The following is a 19,174-nucleotide window of genomic DNA, read 5'->3' as shown; positions in this document are numbered from 1 at the left end:
ATTAACTTTAAAAATATTTTAAAATATTAAACCATTAAGAATAATTAGTAAAATATGGAAAAACGGTAACATATATTGTATTTTAAGTCCACTACAATTATAGCACTATAAGAATGTGTGTATAAGATAACACCTAGGGGCCAGCCCAGTGGCGCAGTGGTTAAGTGCACGTGTTCTGCTTCGGCGGCCCGGGGTTTGCCAATTCGGATCCCGGGTGCAGACATGGCACTGCTTGTCAAGCCATGCTGTGGCAGGCATCCCACGTATAAAGCAGAGGAAGATGGGCACGGATGTTAGCTCAGGGCCAGTCTTCCTCAGTGAAAAGAGGATTGGCAGCAGTTAGCTCAGGGCTAATCTTCCTCAAAAAAAAAATCCACTGTTAAAGAATAAATAAATTAGTTAAAAATTAAAGTCATTGTTAAGGTGAGAAAAATTTTTCAGTATTTTACTGCTAATAATTAGTATGTGTTTTGATAAAAATATTAGGACAGAAAATACAAGAACTACTGCTAGAAATGGCACCAAGGTAGGCTCTAAGCTCTCCCAGAGGTAAAGAAAGAAAGCATTATGTACAGCATCCTTAAGATTTTAAAAAGTTGTTTGGCGGAAAATATGCCTATTCCTGGTATTGAGATCAGAGAGAATGTTCTCCCACAGGTGCTCACCGAGGACACTTACAGATAATGAAAGACTCCTTAATATTGTCACAGTAAATACAATAACAAGTTCTTCCCAAAGCTGTCTCTTCTGTCTTAACGTTAGCCAACAGCATAATCCTGAAGCACCGCTCAGCCAAAGACGTCTACAAAAGAGAGGCCCCCAACAGGACACTGTACACATACCCATCTCTTTGCTTTCAGGTGTAATCCTGAGAGAAATTTATCAGTTTTATTTAAAAAATTAAGTTATATTCAAATAGAAAGTAGTTGGGGCCAGCCCCGTGGCTCAGTGCTTAAGTTCACACGTTCCACTTCGGCGGCCCAGGGTTTCGCTGGTTCGGATCCTGGGCGTGGACATGGCACCGCTCACCAGGCCATGATGAGACAGCGTCCCACAGGCCACAACTAGAAGGACCCACAATTAAAATATACAACTATATACTAGGAGGATTTGGGGAGAAAAAGCAGGGGAAAAAAAGAGGATTTGTAACAATTGTTAGCTCAGGTGCCAATCTTTAAAAAGGAAGAAGAAGAAAAAAAAAGCAGCTAACATTTTGCATCTATTTTACCTTGACCGACATTCCAGGAAGTTAAAAGTCTCTGGTCAGGGCTTGGTTGGTTTGTTAACATTCTTTTCCCCTAGCACAGAAACTACTTGTCTTTCACACAATCCTCCATCAATACCGTGCTTTCAGCTGAGCTCTGAGTCAAGGTCTGAACAGTGCTGAGTTTGAGGTAGTATCAGGACAAGCACCAGGCCAGTTTTACGGGTAGAGTTATGTGACTTAATGGTTACCCGAGCTGGGGCTTGGACAGCCACCCTCTTAGCAAAGTTGTGCACGTGAATAACATTAATAAAACTAATGGCAGCTAGCATTATTGTCTACCCTATGCCAGTCACTGCTTTAACCACACTAATATTAGTTTTAAACCCCACTGTGACTCTACGAAGGTAGATGCTACCGTTTCCATTTTACAGATGAGGGAACCAAAGCACAGAGTAAACTGTCCAAGATCACAATGCAGGATCCACCAGCAGCAGAGCTGGGATTCAAAGAAGGTAGGTCTAGCCTGGAGCACTGAGGCTCATGTTCTTTACCACAATATGACAGGTGTCTCATTCCACATCGACAAGGAGGTGAAACCGAGGGAGTATCTGCCAAAAGGACCAAGATTTTCCCCAAGAAGTGATTGTGAGTCACTTTTTAAAAGACTTCTAAGTTTTATGACACTAAGCATAACCACAGTGAACTGTAAAGATTTAAAAGCAGGTTAAACCTCAGTCGTTAAGAAACCAACTAAGCCCTCACCAAGTGTACTTCAACTTCCAGGAAAATGGGTCCTGGTACAGCAGATACAAAATGTTAACTACTTACTACGTGAATATAACTGTATTGTTTTAATAAAACTGATAATTAAACTAACACAAAAGAGTACCAAAAAGGAGTGGAAATCACCTGAAACCCAGACCCTTGGAAATAACTGTTACCTCTTAGGGGACCATTCAGGAAGAAGGCTATGTATTTAATAAGCAAACAGAAATAGAGAGCAATTTTCCCTAAATGGGCTCTCTCTCTAGTTTGACCTCACTTGGGTCTAAAGGGCCCTACAGGGTAGTGGTTAAGAACATGGAATCTGGACTCAAACCGGCCTGGATTTGAATCCTAACTTGTGAACTTGGGCACGTTATTTAACCTAAACCTCAGGTTCCTGATCAGTAAAATGGGGATAACAGCACCTGTCTTGATAGGATTATTCTGAGAATTAAAAGGGAATACAAGTTCAACAGTACGTGGTTTAGTGCAAGGACATACTAAGCAGTAAACATATTAATTACATTATTACTTTTTAAAAAAGGATCCATTTAAACATTTCTCTGTGCAAGTGTAGACCTTCTTTGTTGATATATACTTACTTCGACACTAATACCTTCACAGAATTCCATTTTACAGGCACCATAATCGGTTTACACAGCCCCCCACTGATGGGCTACTTAGGGTTGTTGCTGTTTGTTTTGCTAATATAGTATTTCCACGATTTGAAGATGCCTTTTTTCCACACATTTTAACATCTCTGAAATGCATCTTCTAAATGATCGTATTTCATAATTTAATTGCAGAAATTTCGTTTCTAGGTGACATAGATTCTCTGAAATAAACATCCTCATGTCTACATTTTTAAAAACTTATTTGAGAATTTTCTTAGAAGAAATTCTTTTCTTTTTTTTTTTAAAGATTTTATGTTTCCTTTTTCTCCCCAAAGCCTCCGGGTACATAGTTGTGTATCTTTAGTTGTGGGTCCTTCTGGTTGCGGCATGTCGGATGCTGTCTCAACATGGCCAGATGAGCGGTGCCATATCTGTACCCAGAATCCGAACCGGTGAAACTCTGGGCCACCAGAGCAGAGCGTTGAAATCAACCACTCGGCCACAGGGCCAGCCCCAGAATAAATTCTTAAAGCGGAAAACCTGGGTCATTTTGTGTTATGATATATATCACCAAGCCACTGTTTGGAAAGACTGTACTGGTACAAACCTCCACCCGCAGGAGGTTTCTTCAGACCCTGGCCAATAGGGGGTGGAGTCAATCTTTATCATCTTTGCTAATCTGACAGCAAAATGACCTTGCCTTTTTCTTTTTTCCATTTTTTTCACTATTGCAGTCAACTTACTTCAGATAGGATGTCCAGTAAGTCACTCAGCAGAAGCAGTGCCACAGGCTGCTGCCCACACCTGGCAGGTGAGCAAAGCAAGACTGCTGATACCTTACGTTCCTGGCTTACTCATCCCTGACAGTTAAGTGAGCATTAATGTACTGCAGAGGGAGCATCTCAGCCAGACCTAAGATCAAACCCCAGCTTTGCCACTTACTAGATGTATAAACCTGAGGAAGTTCCTCAACTTCTGAGCCTGTTCCTGCATCAGTAAGATGGTGTTAATACTGCCAACCTTTCAGTGCCCCAAATTAGAAACAATATGTAACTTCATGGCATATAGTAAATGCTCCATACATGGTAGCTATTCAATGATGACTTCAACTCTAATAGCTTACAGAGGTGAAACGTGAAAGACCCCAAAGGAACACTGAATTTCCTTATTCATTTCTTTCTCCAAACAGGAATGGGGGGGTTCTTCGGCTAGATCCCCAAAAGGAGTCTTGTATAGGAACTGAAAGTTCATTCTTACCACCTATTTGGAAATGTCCATTCAGATGACAAGGGAAAAATGAACATAATGAAAGGCAAACAAATTATCTGCCATAAGAGAACTCAAAGAGTCTTCATTCTTAAATATCAAATGCAATATTCTGGGTTTAGTCAACAAGACTGAAAAGAATTCTTATTAACACGCAAAGAAATGCTTCCAAAAAGCATACTGATACTAGGACTTTAAAATAGTGAAGAAATAAAAAATCACCCCAACCTCTTATTTCTTAGGTTTGATTATTCAAACACCTGAAATGAGACTCACGTATGGAAATTTAGAACTTATAGCTGTTGTGAAAACTGTAACCAATCAAACCCTAGTTCAGATTCCTGGCTCTCAGGAGCCCACTCCATGAGCATTCTTTTCTCATTACACAGGAGACTTAGTCAAATACCCCCAGCTGACAGGCAGAAAACCCATTATTTTTCCTTTCAGCATCTCTCAAACCACCCCAGTTCTTCATTCCTAGTCTCCAATGCCTATGCAGGCACTTATCTCACAGCCAATTACTGCAACCTTCCAGGCTGGGACTCCAGGCTTCCTTCTTGCGATCCATGATACACACGTTCGTCATCAGCTAAAAACCTTCAGAGGCTTCTTAAGGACAAGATCTTAGTGGGTTTTCTTGTCTGGCTCCAATTCTACCTTATTTTCCACCATGTCACAGTCTATAACTTTATTCTAGCATTCCTATCTCAAACACAACAAGCACAAACCTCCTCCCAACCCTCCCTTCTCTTCTCCTAGCCCTGTCCTAGTCATCTCACAAGGTCTAGTTTTTCCACATAGTTCTTCCACACAGCTTTCTCTGACTTCAGCTCTTACCAATCTCTTCCCTTCCTAAATTACTCTGGCAGTTACATATGTAACACAACTTCAGCATTCCATTAAATACTAGTTCACTACTAAGTGCTAAGAGTCTGTGATCTTGGACAGATTATTTAATTCTATGGGCCGCCATTTCCTCATCTATAAAATAATAAAAGCCTAAATTACGAGATTTTAAGTCTTTTTTTGTTCTAAAAATCCTCTAATTTTTTTATAGTCTCATATACTGTTTCACATATTAATCAACTTCTCTTATTTGAATTTAGAGTTCCTAAAGGGAGAAAGTACATCTTACATTTCTTCCCCAACTCTCAAAGCAACTTAACTGCAGGATGCGGCTCAAGGAGATGCTCAGTAAATATGACACTGAAATAGGGTCATCAGCACTGAGACAAAGAACACTTCAAAGATCTGAGTACGAACCCAGGACCTATTTAGTTTAGGACCTAAGGCAGTTTAGGAAACTGGCAAAGGCAGTAGCCAGACACAGCAGAAGACACCTAGATGATCCACTGTAGGTTCTCTTCTAGACTGGAAGGTCTCCCTTGATGGAAAACACGAAGCCAGCTCTAGAATAGAACGAGCATAGGTTTGACAGCTCAAAATAGTCTAAATTCCTATGAAGCCTTATGTGAAGTACATGTACATAAGCCCCTAAATGGTACATGCAACTTTTCGGTAAGCTCAGACATTTTGTGTGCTCTAGGGTAGACTGTTCAGGAGACTTGTTCAGTGGAGAACCCCTGGTACTGTCTCAAGTCAGCCCTGCAACAGCGTCGGGGTGGGGGTAGGGGTTAGGTTCATTTCAGCCACGCAAGGCCTGAAACCTGCAATAGAAAGGCAATTCCTTCCACTGCTATGGCCCAGTGCCCTCCCCTCCCCAAGAAAAACACGAGCTTTTATAAGAGGGAAAGTAACAAAGACAGATATACTGAAGCATTCTGTTCTGTTTTAGGCTTCCAGTAAAATGTCTTTATTCTTCTCTCTTCCAAGGGCAATACATTCAATGTGTAGATAGAAACTGAGGAAGTGGTGTGCTGGAAGACAGGCGTCAACATTAACCAAAAGTCAACCAGGAACTCCAAGACAGAGAGAGGATGTAATCTTTCTGAACTCTAGTCAGAGGCAGAGGACTAAGCCCCTTTCTATTTCCTTATCTTCGAATAAAATGTATTCAATACCCACAGGCACATGCCCCCTTTATTAAGAGAGGACAAATACATCCCTATTTTGATCAAGTTAAACTGGTGGTCAGTGCTATTCCAGCCACTTCTAAACATGTTTTGGCTCATAACTAACATCCGAAAGTTATCAAATCAAATCGAAGCCATTCAAATGAAGCCAGTTACTCCTTGAATAATCACATGAAGAAAACACTGCTTTTTTAACTAACAGCTCTTAAGACAAAGTGATGTCCCTCCTCTTCACTCAACTGTTTCACAGAATTATGAGACAAAGGACAACTACTGTATCGTCATTCTTTTTTTTTGGAGTACAGTCACAAGATTACTAACAAACAGCTAACGGCCACCATTCAAAAGCAATAATGGCATTATGACTTCACATGCCAGTTATCCACCAAATTGAAAAGAACCAAATACATGTATTTTCCCTCTCCCCAAAGAAAATCTGAAAGTAAACGTGAACACTCTGGTTCACTCTCTCTCCCATCACAAATATTTCGGGGGGAATGTTAAACAGTATCACCTTCTGTAATTCTGTAATGATGGGAGAGAAGGGTTTTACACCTGTTCAAGAGTTTAAGTTGGAAAACATGAAATGTTCATGGTCTACGTCTAGGACAAACTTCAGTGATAGTAAATGGGGAAAGTTCTCTAAAAATTGCTAAAAACAGACCTCAAATCCCTAGTTTTGTTTCAATTTGTAGCTTTAGTGCTAACTATGCAATGGGGATAGACAGAGAAAAATATGAACTACCAGGCTTCCAGGTTTAAGTTTCTAGGGTAAGCTTACTGGAGAAATCTAAGTTTGTATTAAAAAAACAAACTTTGCTCCCAAAGGTTTTTATACAGGCTACAAATGTGGGTACTTGAGTAGCTAATCTTATTACGATATCACGAGAGCGTTATCTGCTGAAAACAGTAATCACCTATGAAAACATCAAATTACCTCCTCTGTACACCAATAATACAGAGTAATTCAGTAGTCCAAGTTATGTTTGCTCTGATTTCTACCTCTTAAGAAAACAGAAGATGTATGTCACTCTAAAACCCATAGCTGGTTCTGTCTGCTTTCTGACAATTTAGTGCTGACTTTGAGAATACCCTCAAAAAGCTGGGGGTCACAAAGACACCTTTGAAAAGCGCACACACACAGTTTTCTTCTCTTTAAAGGGCTCTTCAATATCACCTTCTATGAAGTACAACCTACATTTCTAACATTCAGAAACTACTGCGCAGATAACTTCAGAGTAGAACTCTATGCCTCAGGCAATGAGAGCAAAATAGTAACTATCCACAGATCTGCATAGCTTGAAAAAAAAAAACCCACCAGTCCTTGCATAAAGGACCATATTTCTACATTTCCACTTTCTTAATCTTTGTAAAATTCTAATAATTTATTTCAGGGATAGTAAACAAATGGTGTCCAATTCCAACAATCAGACTAAGGCTTAGAAGAAAAAATGTCAAAACTTGAGAGTGAATATGCAAACATTAAACTTCAGGTTTTCCTCATTTAGAGTTGACATATTACTTGATAACACCCACTCCTGTAAAAATAAATTACACATCCAAAAGGGCAAGCTGCTCCAGTCAATTGGGTAAACAACATAATTAACATGTGCCAGGTGGAAAGAGAATCCTCATGTAAACAGTGGGGCTCAAAATGAGCTGCAAACTGTAAAGAAGCTTATTTTTAAACTGTCAGCAGGTTTCTTTTTTGCAATTAGAGTCTAATATGGGGTAATTGCTCCTCAAGTTTCTTTTAAGAAAATAGAAATCTGACTTGTACAACAGCAAGTTAAACCTTATTATTTAGAACTCCATTAGGTTTTTCACAAAGAATAAAAATACACTGAGTTTCTTTAACGAGTTTTGGTATATACTTCTAACCACCTCTCTAAACTAGAAATTAACTTGTAACCAACTAGGATCACAATGCAGAATGCAAAAATCTTTTGATTATGTAAAATAAGACTGAGTGCTTTTACATAAATACTTCAAGTTTAGGTCTTTTAAAAATACTTAAATTTTTAATAAAACTCTACAAAGTAAATCAATCTACTCATACTTCCTTACTATAATCATATTGCTTTGACTTTACTTGAATTACTAATATCAACAAGCAAAGAGAAATACTCGAGGCATTCACACAAAGGCAGTTAAAGACCATATATCACACCAACCCTCTTAAGTCATATTTAATATTCTACTCAGCATCTATCTCAGTTATCCAAACCACACACGATGGTAAATGTTAAAAGTGGGCAGTGATAAAAGGGCAAGGCCAGCTTCTTTACACGTTATCAGGGCAAAAGAAGGTATGTGAGTACAGGCAGAGGCCATCTCAGCATTTACTTGGCATCAACGCTTACCTTGAGGATGTCCCCCCTTTTGAAGCTCAGCTCGTCGTCTGCAGTAGCTTTGAAGTCATATTTGGCGATGGCTTCCATTCTGAGCGCTGCTCAGTGCTCAGCAGCCTGAAGCAGGGGGGAAGGGAGTCTTCCCTGCTGAAGCAACCCAGCAGTCTGGGCTCAGCCTCGCCTCTCTTTTCAGACTCCTCCTGCACTCCGGGACCCACAATGCCACCCTGTATCAGAAGAGGGATGATTGAGAGAAGTGGCCAGGATCGAAGGCAGCCCCGCCCTGCCAATCGGCCTGCTGTCCCAGCCCCCACGCCCCCTGGCTCAATCTGGCTCAGCCCTCCTCCCTCCCTTCCAGGCAGGAGCCCTGATCTCCTCCTTCCTCTTTTCAGCCTCAGCCCCCAGGCGACTGACAGGCCTCCCAGCCAATGGCGGCAGCTGCCTGAGCTATTCCAGAATACACTTCCTCTTCCTTCCCGCTGGGTGTGCGCGGTGTGCAGGAACCGGCTGGAGTCCCGTTCAGTCTCCACCTTTCCTCCCTCACCCCTTAGACTCTTCTCTAGGCACCAAATGCAGACCACTGAAAGAAAGGCCTCACTCTGGGCATAGCACCCTACTTTTCTCAGTAGTATATGCCTATCTCCCTGCCAACCTTTCTCATTTTCTGAAAATGTTGGGCCCCCTATCCAGTCAAATGCAAGCAATGCGAGCTTTGGTCCAGAGCTGCTTTAACAGTTCTCAGAAACTAAACCTTGGTCTGCTCCTAGGAAAGCAGGGAAAGTGAACCCAAGAATGCCTGTGTTCAGTTTGCTACTCTGAGCACAGGCAGCCCTCCCTCTACCACATCCCAAGTGTGACCAGCAAGCTCAGGTAACCAGAGAAAGGAGATCTAGCTCAAGCCTTTTGCTGGTGGAGACCTGCTCTTGCATAAGGCTCCCTCTCCCGTGAACACCCCCAAGACTCTGGGGTCCCCAACAGCCCTTGAAATAGAGTCCAGGTTCAGCATTCCAGAAGTAGCCTTCGCATTATTTCTAACTAGCCTAAGGAGCAGAGCTGAAGTCCTAATCTACACTGGAAAGGAATCTGTCTTTCAGAGTCTGAGCTGCCAGATATCTCATCTGGGGAAAGAAAGTGCAGGGAGATGGTGCCAGAAAGTCAAACAGAAGTCTCTCACACAGTTACCCTGAGAACAGCTGCTTTTCCCAGAGCCAGGAGAGTACTAAACTGATCCAAATTGCATTTTTTGCAGGTAAGGATTCTGCAATAACCCTTAGGTAGTATACCAGGTGATGGTGAACCATGGACAGTACAATCACCGTGGTGGCAGAGTCTCCAGCCATGAATATGGGACACAACCTAGACTTTTGCATAACTATAGGAAAATAAAGTCCCATTCTTGTTGGATCAGTCACTGTTTTCATACAGGCTAAATAAAAGCAGAAAACAACACTGACACTGGCAGAATGGGGACAGATTATTTATAGTGACACCCTTCTTGGATAATTACCACCTAGCAGAGAACTCATTTGAGGGGCACCAGTGATTATTACTCTTTTGTTCTAAAGTTAACAACTGGGGCATTAATCAAGCATAGCTGCAAACAGACTAAGCAGTAAACCAGCTGGGAATATTAACATTAGAGGGAAAAGAGTATTACGAAGAAGGAAAGAAATCACCTGGTAATAAAAAGTCCTTCAGTCAAATTCTGAAAGCCAAACATTCTGCTGCAGGTAAACTAATAACCCTGACCAGTATTTATTCTATCAGGCCATACCAAGGATACCCTACAAGACACTGCCTCTGAGAGAGGAAAGAAAGAATTCTAACAAACATAAAAAATTAGAAGATTTAGTCTCAGAGTATTTATTTTTGTGTGTCCTTAAACACCCTTTACTTACACTCTCTGCAGCTACTTTACTTTTTATCAAACTAATCCACGTATATAACTTTAAAATGCTGAGTACTAAAAGGCTTATGAAAAAGATCAGTTCCCTATCCCAACACCCACGAGCAAGCACCCTCTATTTTGTTTTTAGCTTTCTCCCTGTATTTACTTACAGCATTTCTAAATAATATGCTTCTACTGCTGTTTCTTAATTTATTCGAGCCATAATCCATCACCTGAAAGATGAGGACCTAGCTGTTCCACCCAATTTCCCAATCGCCCCATCCAGTGATACCACATATTCCAGTTGAAGCAGCAGTATTACGCTAGAAATTCTGTTCACTGGTGAGCTAAATAATGTATTACAACCAACCTCCCTTTCTAGTACAATCCTTCAATTTTCCCTGGCATTAATAACTGCTTTTCCTTATCCACCTACTTTCCAATGTGTGTACCTATTTTTAATTTTTTACAAATGCTCCAAAATCTCGGCTACATGCTTATCAGGATTTTCCACACCCTGACCTGACCATTTATTTACATCGGTCTCCAGGTCTGACTGTTGGGACTATGTATTGATGATGGGAAGCTGAAGAATAATTGAGCAGATCTAAAAAAATGAGTTTCATTTTTGAGAAACGGAAACCAGACAGAAACCCAAAGCACTGTCACTGTCAAGGTACTATGCAGTAACGGCATAAACTTCCATGTCAGCTCAGGATTTCATACAACTGCAGCGTAATGGAACAGCCATAGCATAAAAACCAAGACAGTTTTCAACACTCATTTTCCTGCCGTTACTCACCTACCACAGGTCTCCTAGAAAAAGCTTTAACAGACCAACACTCTCGAAAATTATGTTTCAAGTAACCATTGCTTTGTGAGATATAGTTTGACAGAAATGAAAACCAAGCACAGTCAATACTTCTGTGGTTGAGCCAAATAAAAATTAGCATCTCACACAGAAAACTTGAAGAGCTCAGCTTATTAGGCTCTCCACAGAAAAGAGCACACAAGCTAAAGGAATTCAAAAGGGTGTGTTTCATTAAAGACAAAAAAATTCTATCACATGCACAACACTAATTGCTAAAAGGAAGAAATCCGAAAGTGGACACAATGTATAATGATTTTAACAGAGTAGATGCTGCTGTTCATTTCCCAAGAAAATGGGTTGGGAGTACACTTAACGCTGAAGCCAAATGAGAGCAGGTCTAAACTGCGACCAGCACACACCTCTGCTGCCAATCACAAGCAGTCAATCTTAAGAAGGCAAGTGCAGCCTGAATTGTTCATTTCAAGCAATATGCATTGTATCCTAAAATGCAGTCTCCTGAAGGTATTTGCAGGATTTTATTTTCTTTCTTCTATTTAACTCTGTTCTTCCCAAAATTCACAAAAAATAAAATACACGATACTTGCTGGTCCACAATAGCTTAGTGTTAAGTCCGCATGGCCTCTAAAGTCAGGCTGACCTGGGGTTCAAGTAATGACCCTGATGCTTACCAGCTATAACTGTGGGCAAGCCTTTTAAAGGAGCCCCAGTTTTCTTATCCGTAAAATGAGGATAATATCATCTGCTTTATAAGTTCACTGAGCATTAAATTAGGTAATATAGATAATATATGTGAAATGCTTTTGGACAGAGCCCCACATTAAGCCACTGAAAATAAGTTAAAATGTGATTCTATTTAAAACATATGATAAGACGTTCAACTTCACTATTAAAAACTGCAAATTAAAACAATGAGATTTCTTTCACCTACCAATTGGCAAAATTTTTTAAAGATTTATAATATCCAGTCTCTGCAATACTCTTGAGTAAAGAGACTTTCAGACTCTACTCTATTCAGTGTTCATTCATTTAACATTTTGAGCAGCTACGATATGCCGGATAATGTGCTTGGTACTGGATTATAATAATAAACCATCACAGAGCCTACACTCTAGCAGGGAATTAATTATGTCAATCTTTTTGGAGAATAATTTTGTAGTATCTATTGACAATTTAAAAATACATACCCTTGAATAAGCAACTCCACTTCCCAGATTTATCTCATTGAAAAAGTGACAGAATACCATGTACAAAATACATCTATACCTGATCAATATCCATGGAATACCTTTCTATATAAGTACCAAGATATATTATCAAGTTAAAAAAACTGCAGAAAAATTACAGTTTACCCCATTTCTGTAAAGCAAAATAATATATATCGGTGTGTGCTAAAGAAAAAATTCAAAAGGTTAACAATGGATACCTCTGGGAGCGAGATCATAGAACATTTTTACTTTCCGCACTATACACCTCAATTCTGTTTTCACTGTTTTTACTATAAGCATGTATTACTTTTGTAGTTAGAAAAAACTAAAATCTTACTGATGCTCTGGAGTTAAGATCTGGATTCAACCGTCGCTTTACCACTTAATAACTGAGTGGGTGACAATGGAGAAATAATTCATATTCTCTAATCCCTTGTATCTCTTAGCTGACTAATGGGAATAGTAACAGAATCTACCTTATAAGGTCATTTTGATGAGTGAAAGAGAGAGTACCTATAAAGGCCTTAGCAAGGTCTCTGGCGTAAAGTGCTAAGAGGTGTTTTAACTAGCATCACCAGTCCCTTTCCAAACTTTGGTCCGCATATTCTCATAATAAATCTAGAACTTCCACCTACACACAGACGCAGAAGAACTCTACGGTAGGCAAATTAACAGTCCCATTAATATAAACTTCACGATTAAATTGCTCCATTATCACAGTCCTAACAATGCTCAAGTGTCTACAAATATAAAAATTAATCACATCTATAGTCACTTATTCTATTAGGCTTTTAAATATTTACTCTCTATATAGAGAAAGTGTAATTTTAAGCTGAGTAATTTAAAGCTATACTCCAGTCTCATTATTTTACAGCTGCATTCTCTAACAAGAGCTTTGGGCCTTGGGCCAGCTGCATCAAAATCACCCCATTCAGAGACTGATTCCCTGTGGGGTGCCTTCTGGAGTTCTGCGATGTAGTGGCTTTGGGCCCAGAACCTAATTCTAAATAAGATTCACAGGTAATTCTTACGCATGCTAACTTTTCAGAATCACCGCTGTACCATAAGGGTACCTTAACCAGATTTTAAACTTTGCATTCCAGATCATGCACTACAGTGTCTTTGCATAAAGTGGAAATAATGTAAAACTGGGAAAAAGCGAACTTTGACAAATAAAAACAAGACTCTCAATGGCCATTCAGTAGTGCCACAAAGTTCTGAATTGTACAAGTAACTATTAATTTCTCTCAGGAGAGCATGGTGGGTCTCTATTCTCTACCACTTCATTTCTCCAAAATCCTGTACTCTTCTGCTCTAGGTAACAATTAGAACTGTTGCTGCATAACATGCAACATGATAACAGGAATTACTGAGAAAAATCTCTAAGTACCATCAACTAGTAGTATTTAAAACCTAGTAATCCCTCAAAACTGAATACACTGGCTGAGGAAGTAAACTGCCTCAAGCATTTAAATGGTTGCTTTTAGTATCAAAGAAAGCCAATTACAAGAATTAACTCCTTCCTTTTTGTTTTGGGATTCAGAAAATTTCGAACAAGAAAAGGGGCAACAGAACAAATAAAGCTATTTCTTTTGGTCAAAAAAATCCAACAACCATAACAAAGAAGGCTGATTATAACAGATGTAGGAAAAGATGCCTGATTTTAAAAAGCCTGGTAAAGAATAACCAGTGCTATTAGAATAGGCAAGCTTCACTTTATCAATGGTCTAAATAAATTCTAGTCCCTTAAGTGTTTCATGTTATCTTAATTCTATTGTAATATAGGTGATTGGTTTTCATTTTTTAACATTAACCGCTCCTACTAAAAGCCAAAAAGAAGTCACACAGCCCCCAATTGACCCACTCTTCCTTCCTAATGTAAAAGAGACACAGAAAGAAAAGTGTCAAAAAAAAAAAAGAAAGAAAGAAAGAAAGAAAAGCATAAGCAGATCAAGCACAAAAGCATGATCTTAAAGTGAACAAAACAACTAAAACACAAATAATACAAGCAAGCTACACTAGTGACCTAGCGGCAGTATTGATTACTTACGGATGAAGTCAATTCTTTGAGCCTCCCCGTTCCCAGGGGGAGAACTTCAAGTCTAGCATGGCTCTCTAGCAACCCTTCTGGCTGACTGAAGGAACACAGTGGACGCTTAAAAGTAAAGGATAAAGCAGGAAAGAGGGTATCTTCCCGGGATAGAAAACGGAATCTAACTGAGGGAGAAAACGAATTGCGCCCAAGTGCAGAAACCCTGAAAAATTATGGCAGAAAGGGGACAATAAGGAGGAAGGGGAAGTAGATTAGAAAAAAAGCGGGGGGAGGGGGCAAATGACTTGCATTATACCAGTAAGCATTTTGCGTCCGCAATAGAATGGAGAGAATAAGGAAGAGCAGGCAACAACTGGAGAAGTACAAAATGAAAGACGCACAAGAAAAGCGAAAGAGATTGATGCTAATTTCTCTCGTTGTGTCTTTTCGACTGTTTTCTGAGTCAACAGTACCAAAAAATAGACCTCGAGTGCACGTCAGCTCCTCTGCAAACTGTACTTTTATAGCATCTGAACCCAGCCTGGAATAACGAGATGTAACTCATGGCTTACAATCACATATACGGAGAGCGTTGCAAACGAAAAAGACCAGTGCTTCTCTCTCCTCTTTCACTGAAATCTTTCCTCGGAGTATTTCAACCAACTGCTGCTTATTTTTCCTGACAAATATTTTTCAGAAAGTAACTCAAAAAAAAAAAAAAAAAGAGCGACAGAAGTAAAGGCAGCGCGTGCGGCTCCAGCAGCAAACGTTCTAACTCACGGTGTTACCAGGGCTGGTGGGTGTCTTCCCAAAATTCGGCCCAGACACCAGGAGATGGTGACGTGGTGGCCGTGCAGGTCGAAGGAGCATCAATCACCACACTCGCAGCCCGCTGCGAATCCCCCGCCTCCCGGGCCGAGTCAGACTGACTCACAGAATGAATACCCTGTGCTCTCGGGCTTCTCCCGGGCTCCTTCTGCGAAAATCCTCATGAAACAGGCACGAAATTTAATTAGGAGCCCCCGGCCTCTTGCCCCGGGGACGGGGCTCTGCCTCCAGGCAAGGGCCAGGGGAGGACGGTCCCCAGGAAGGAAGCGCCACAAAACGGGAAACGTGGAGCCCGGAGCCCCGGGGATTCCGCTCCCCGCTCGGGCCTTGCCGTCCCGAACCCCAGGCACAGCGGCCCTCGGTAGGCTGGGCCCGGTCCCCGCGGGCCGACTCCCGCTGCGGAGCGGGGACGAAGAGGCACCGGAGCAGCGCCGCCGCCGTCGCCTGCCGCACTCACCGTGGCGCAGCTGCTCCGCTCCGCGCCCAGCCGGGCCTTCCGCAGCGGTGCGAGCGGCCGCCGACCCCGCTGCTGCTCCCCGAGGGCAGCGTCTGCTCCCGACGCCGTCACCGCCACAATCTTCGCCGCCGCCGCCGCCGCCGCTGCCGCCGCCGCCCGGTACCCGAAGCAGCAGAGCCGCCCCGCTTCCGCTCCTCGTCGGGGTCCCGCGAGAACTTCCCCGCGCGGCGCCCCGCCCCGCCCCGCCCCCGCGAGACTTCCCCAGGCGGAAAAGGCCTAGAGCGCAAGCGCTCCTCCTCGGCCAGGCCCCCGCAGGTAGAGACTATCTAGGTGCCAGGGCGCATGCGCCAGACCGCCCTGCAGCAGGTGGCACCGGGCTGGCTCCGCCCCGGGGTCGCTGTAACCCTGTCGGTGCCGGAGCAGGTGAATTACAGCTCAGCACAGAAGAAGTAACTCTTATGCACACCGTGATCACTTCTGTTCCCCTTCCACCAAACCAAGGCAATTTGGGGGAGGAGGGCGGCGAATCTCCAGCATGAAGCACTCCAAATAGAGGACTAAGTCTTGAAATATTTGAGAATCTGTTCCAAACAAACTCTGCAGTGTTAGATGAATTAACAGATTCGTTCGCTCATTGATTGGATCAAGTGTCTAACGCATGCTAAACACTGAGCAAGGTAGAGAAGGTACAACGACGAACAGAAATCCTGGCCCTCAAGGAATTCACTGTCTAGAAGAGTGGAGGAAAAGCAGACAATGCCATAACTACTGTTAGAATTACTTGGGGAATGCCAAGGAAGCTTAAAGGTGGGGGGAGGGGTCGCCACTCTGGCCATCTCAGAGAAGCCTTCCCAGAGGAGATGATGTGGTGATGTCTGAGCCGAGTCTTGGAGGATGAGTAGGAGTTCTCCAGGCAAGGAAGGCGGGGTAAGGGCATTCCCGGAGAAGGGAACGGCAGGCACGTACAAAGGAAAGGAGGCGGGAGGAAGACTCGTGTTCTGCGCAATGTTAAGTAGTCTGATTCCTGTACTAGGCGGGGTGAGTACGAGGGAGTGGCAGAAGGTGAGGCTTGGAGAAATAACTCTTATTTTTCAGTTCCAAAATCTCTTTCCAATTAAAGGAGAGAACAGAGCGCATCTAATGGTAATGTGCTCTCTGGAAGCCAACAAAATAGCGTGAAGATGAGAGTAACCAAACATCTGATTCTACAGAGAAGACAAGCCATTGAAATAAAGAAAATGAATTTGTTCTTTCACCAAGTATTTATGGAGCATCAACTGCACTTGAGGCACTATGCAGGGTAATAGATGAACATGACAAGGCCTTAGCTTTCAGCAGTTTGTAATCTAGAGCAGAGTTGCCTAGTCTGCAAGGCAAAACGGTTGGCCCTAGTGCCACTGAACTACATGTAGGACTGCAGAGGAGGGAGCCACTTACTCAGGTAATCAGGGAGGACTTGGTGTTTGAACTGCAGTGTGAAAGCAGAGAGGAAAGAGTGATGGAATCAGCCAATATTTCAGATTGGCAAGAGTTTAGGATTTAGGGGAAGGAATAATGAGAGACAAGGCCAAGATGTATGGCTTAAGTTTCACTGTCAAGTGATATGCAACCTCTAAAGGTTTCTGAGCAGTAGATCTGATATGAGGTGAAATTAACAGGAGGACCATTTATTTACCACCTGGTATATACTAAAATCATAGTGGTTCTACAGGGTGGATAATGTCCCCATTTTACAGACTCAGAAACTGAGGCTTAGAGAGGTTAGTAACTCACCCAAGGAAACCCAAATATAGTAGACTCAAGATTTGAAGCTAAGCCTGTCTTGTTCTAAAACCCATTTTTTTTTTACCCCACTATGATACTTTGTTCTACAATGGTGGCCAGAAAAAAAAAAAGAAAGAAATACAAGGGAAAGACAGCTGCCGGGCAGAGAGGAGGAAAAAATGAAGGAAGAGGTGCAGCTCTTTGTTTTGAGAGAGGAGAACAGCAGAGAAATGTGCCAGTCAAGAGGAGCAGCTGACTGGGTGGGGGAGATGGGGTGATGACGTACAGGGAAGAGGCAGGTAAGGAGAGGATGATGCCCCAGTTCTGGAAATGCAGAGTTCATTGTTCCAGGAGACATATAGGTGGAAATATCCAGTATGCTGTTGAAAATCTCAATGCGTTCATTAGTTCTCTTCACAGCATTAACTGAGCATCTACTCTGTAGAGAGCAGAATAACTCGTCACAGAGCTTGCAGCCTAAAGGACAACACATACGTTTGAGAGTATGACACTGGCAGTGATGGCAGCTTTGGGAGCATACAGCAGAGGACCTGACCCAGTCAGGATCAGGGAAAGCTGAGGAGGGAGGTTTAAGCTGAGACCCTGGTTAGCCTGAGAGGAAAAGTGTGTTCCAGACAGAGTACAGCATGTACAAAGGCCATAAAGTAAGAGAGAACTCAAAGAAGCCATAAACTAGTGATTTGATTCTATGGGATACTGCAGTCCAGGAGGGGGGCACAGTCAGATTTTCATCTTCAAAATACGTATCACTCTAGCTGCAGAGTGGAAAATCAATTGAAACTAAGATATTTATCACCTACAAGATAAGATCTGAAGTCCTTTGCAAGATCCTTATGGATGTGGCCCTTGCCTGCCAGCCCCACCCTCTCAGTCTCCAGCCAACACAAAGTCCAGCAATACCAAACCGCTGCGGTTTCCGGAAGGTGCCATGATCTTTTGAGTGCCCATATCTTTGCACATGCAGTGTCCTCTGCTCAGTTGGCCTTCTTCCCTTTCTTTAGGCCCCCAAGTCAGTTTTAGGGTTTCTCCCTCAAAATTCCCACTGTTCCTCCAATCCCATTGCAGCGTTATCATTTATTCCACCCCCCTGTCCCCCACAATGCTCTACAAGCTCCCGGACAAACAGGACCACGCTTTTCCACGTTTGTATTCCCAGCCCCCAGCACGGTGCATGGAGTGAATAAATGTATGGCTGGATGGATGAATAAGAGGTTCACTACAGATGAAAATGTGCTGCTTTTCTGTGCGATGTGATATTTGAAACTAAGGAAGTGGGTGAGATCTCAGAAGAGACTAGATGCCTAGAGAACAGAAAGAAAAAAAAAAAAGCACTTCCTTTTAAAATGCTGCGTTGATAAAACAGACTCTGAGTATGTCTATGTAAAAATATATGCATATGGACCGGATTTAGAAAGGAACATTTAAAAGTAAAAATAGTTGTGTTGAAGTGAAGCAATTGTGGGTAACAAAAAAAAACCTTCAACATTTGCTACGTTGTCTTTTCAATAAAAAATTATTTTCTACAGACACAGACTCAGAAACTTAAGGCAACACTGCCCAAGATCATTCCATGCAGAGAAAAAAACCACACCAGAGGCAGTCGTGTTTTGAATGCATGTGTGGCTAGCGTTAAACAGTGAAAAGAAATTGGATTGAGGCAAGTTGTGAAGGAAAAGTCTGGTATGAAAACCTGTTGTAACTGTAGCAAACCTTGCTATTACAAACTGGCCACATCAGTCACTTCGGAATGCACAAACTAATGAAAAAAAAAATCTCTCTTCTCAGCTGGGGTTTGCGGTTATTTTTAGTCGACGGAAAGCGTTTCTTGCTTTGCTGTCTGTGAGTTTTGGTGCTGCCACCTACCGGTGAGAACTGGACATTGCCCTGGCATTTACTGAACCTTGAAAGCCC

General features: G+C 42.1%; 1 protein-coding gene across 2 annotated transcripts in view; it reads right to left on the bottom strand.

Annotated features, from left to right (window-relative positions):
* The window catches only part of GRB2 (growth factor receptor bound protein 2), a 62,136-nt gene extending 46,347 nt beyond the window's left edge, over window positions 1-15,789 (bottom strand). Inside the window, exons 1-2 of one of the 2 annotated variants that reach the window (XM_070561497.1) lie at window positions 15,479-15,789; window positions 8,249-8,463 (exon numbers count right to left, since the gene is read on the bottom strand). In XM_070561497.1, the coding sequence (XP_070417598.1) occupies window positions 8,249-8,326 (78 nt within the window). In that variant the 5' untranslated portion in view covers window positions 8,327-8,463; window positions 15,479-15,789. Of the gene's footprint in view, window positions 1-8,248; window positions 8,464-14,211; window positions 14,443-15,478 lie in introns of those variants that run through there. The other variant, XM_070561498.1, reaches the window with a different exon arrangement.
* Between the last annotated feature and the right edge of the window lie 3,385 nt (window positions 15,790-19,174).

This window comes from Equus przewalskii, chromosome 10 (assembly GCF_037783145.1).
Source record: "Equus przewalskii isolate Varuska chromosome 10, EquPr2, whole genome shotgun sequence".
Lineage (NCBI taxonomy): Eukaryota > Metazoa > Chordata > Mammalia > Perissodactyla > Equidae > Equus > Equus przewalskii.
This window is presented reverse-complemented; position numbering and strand designations above follow the sequence as displayed.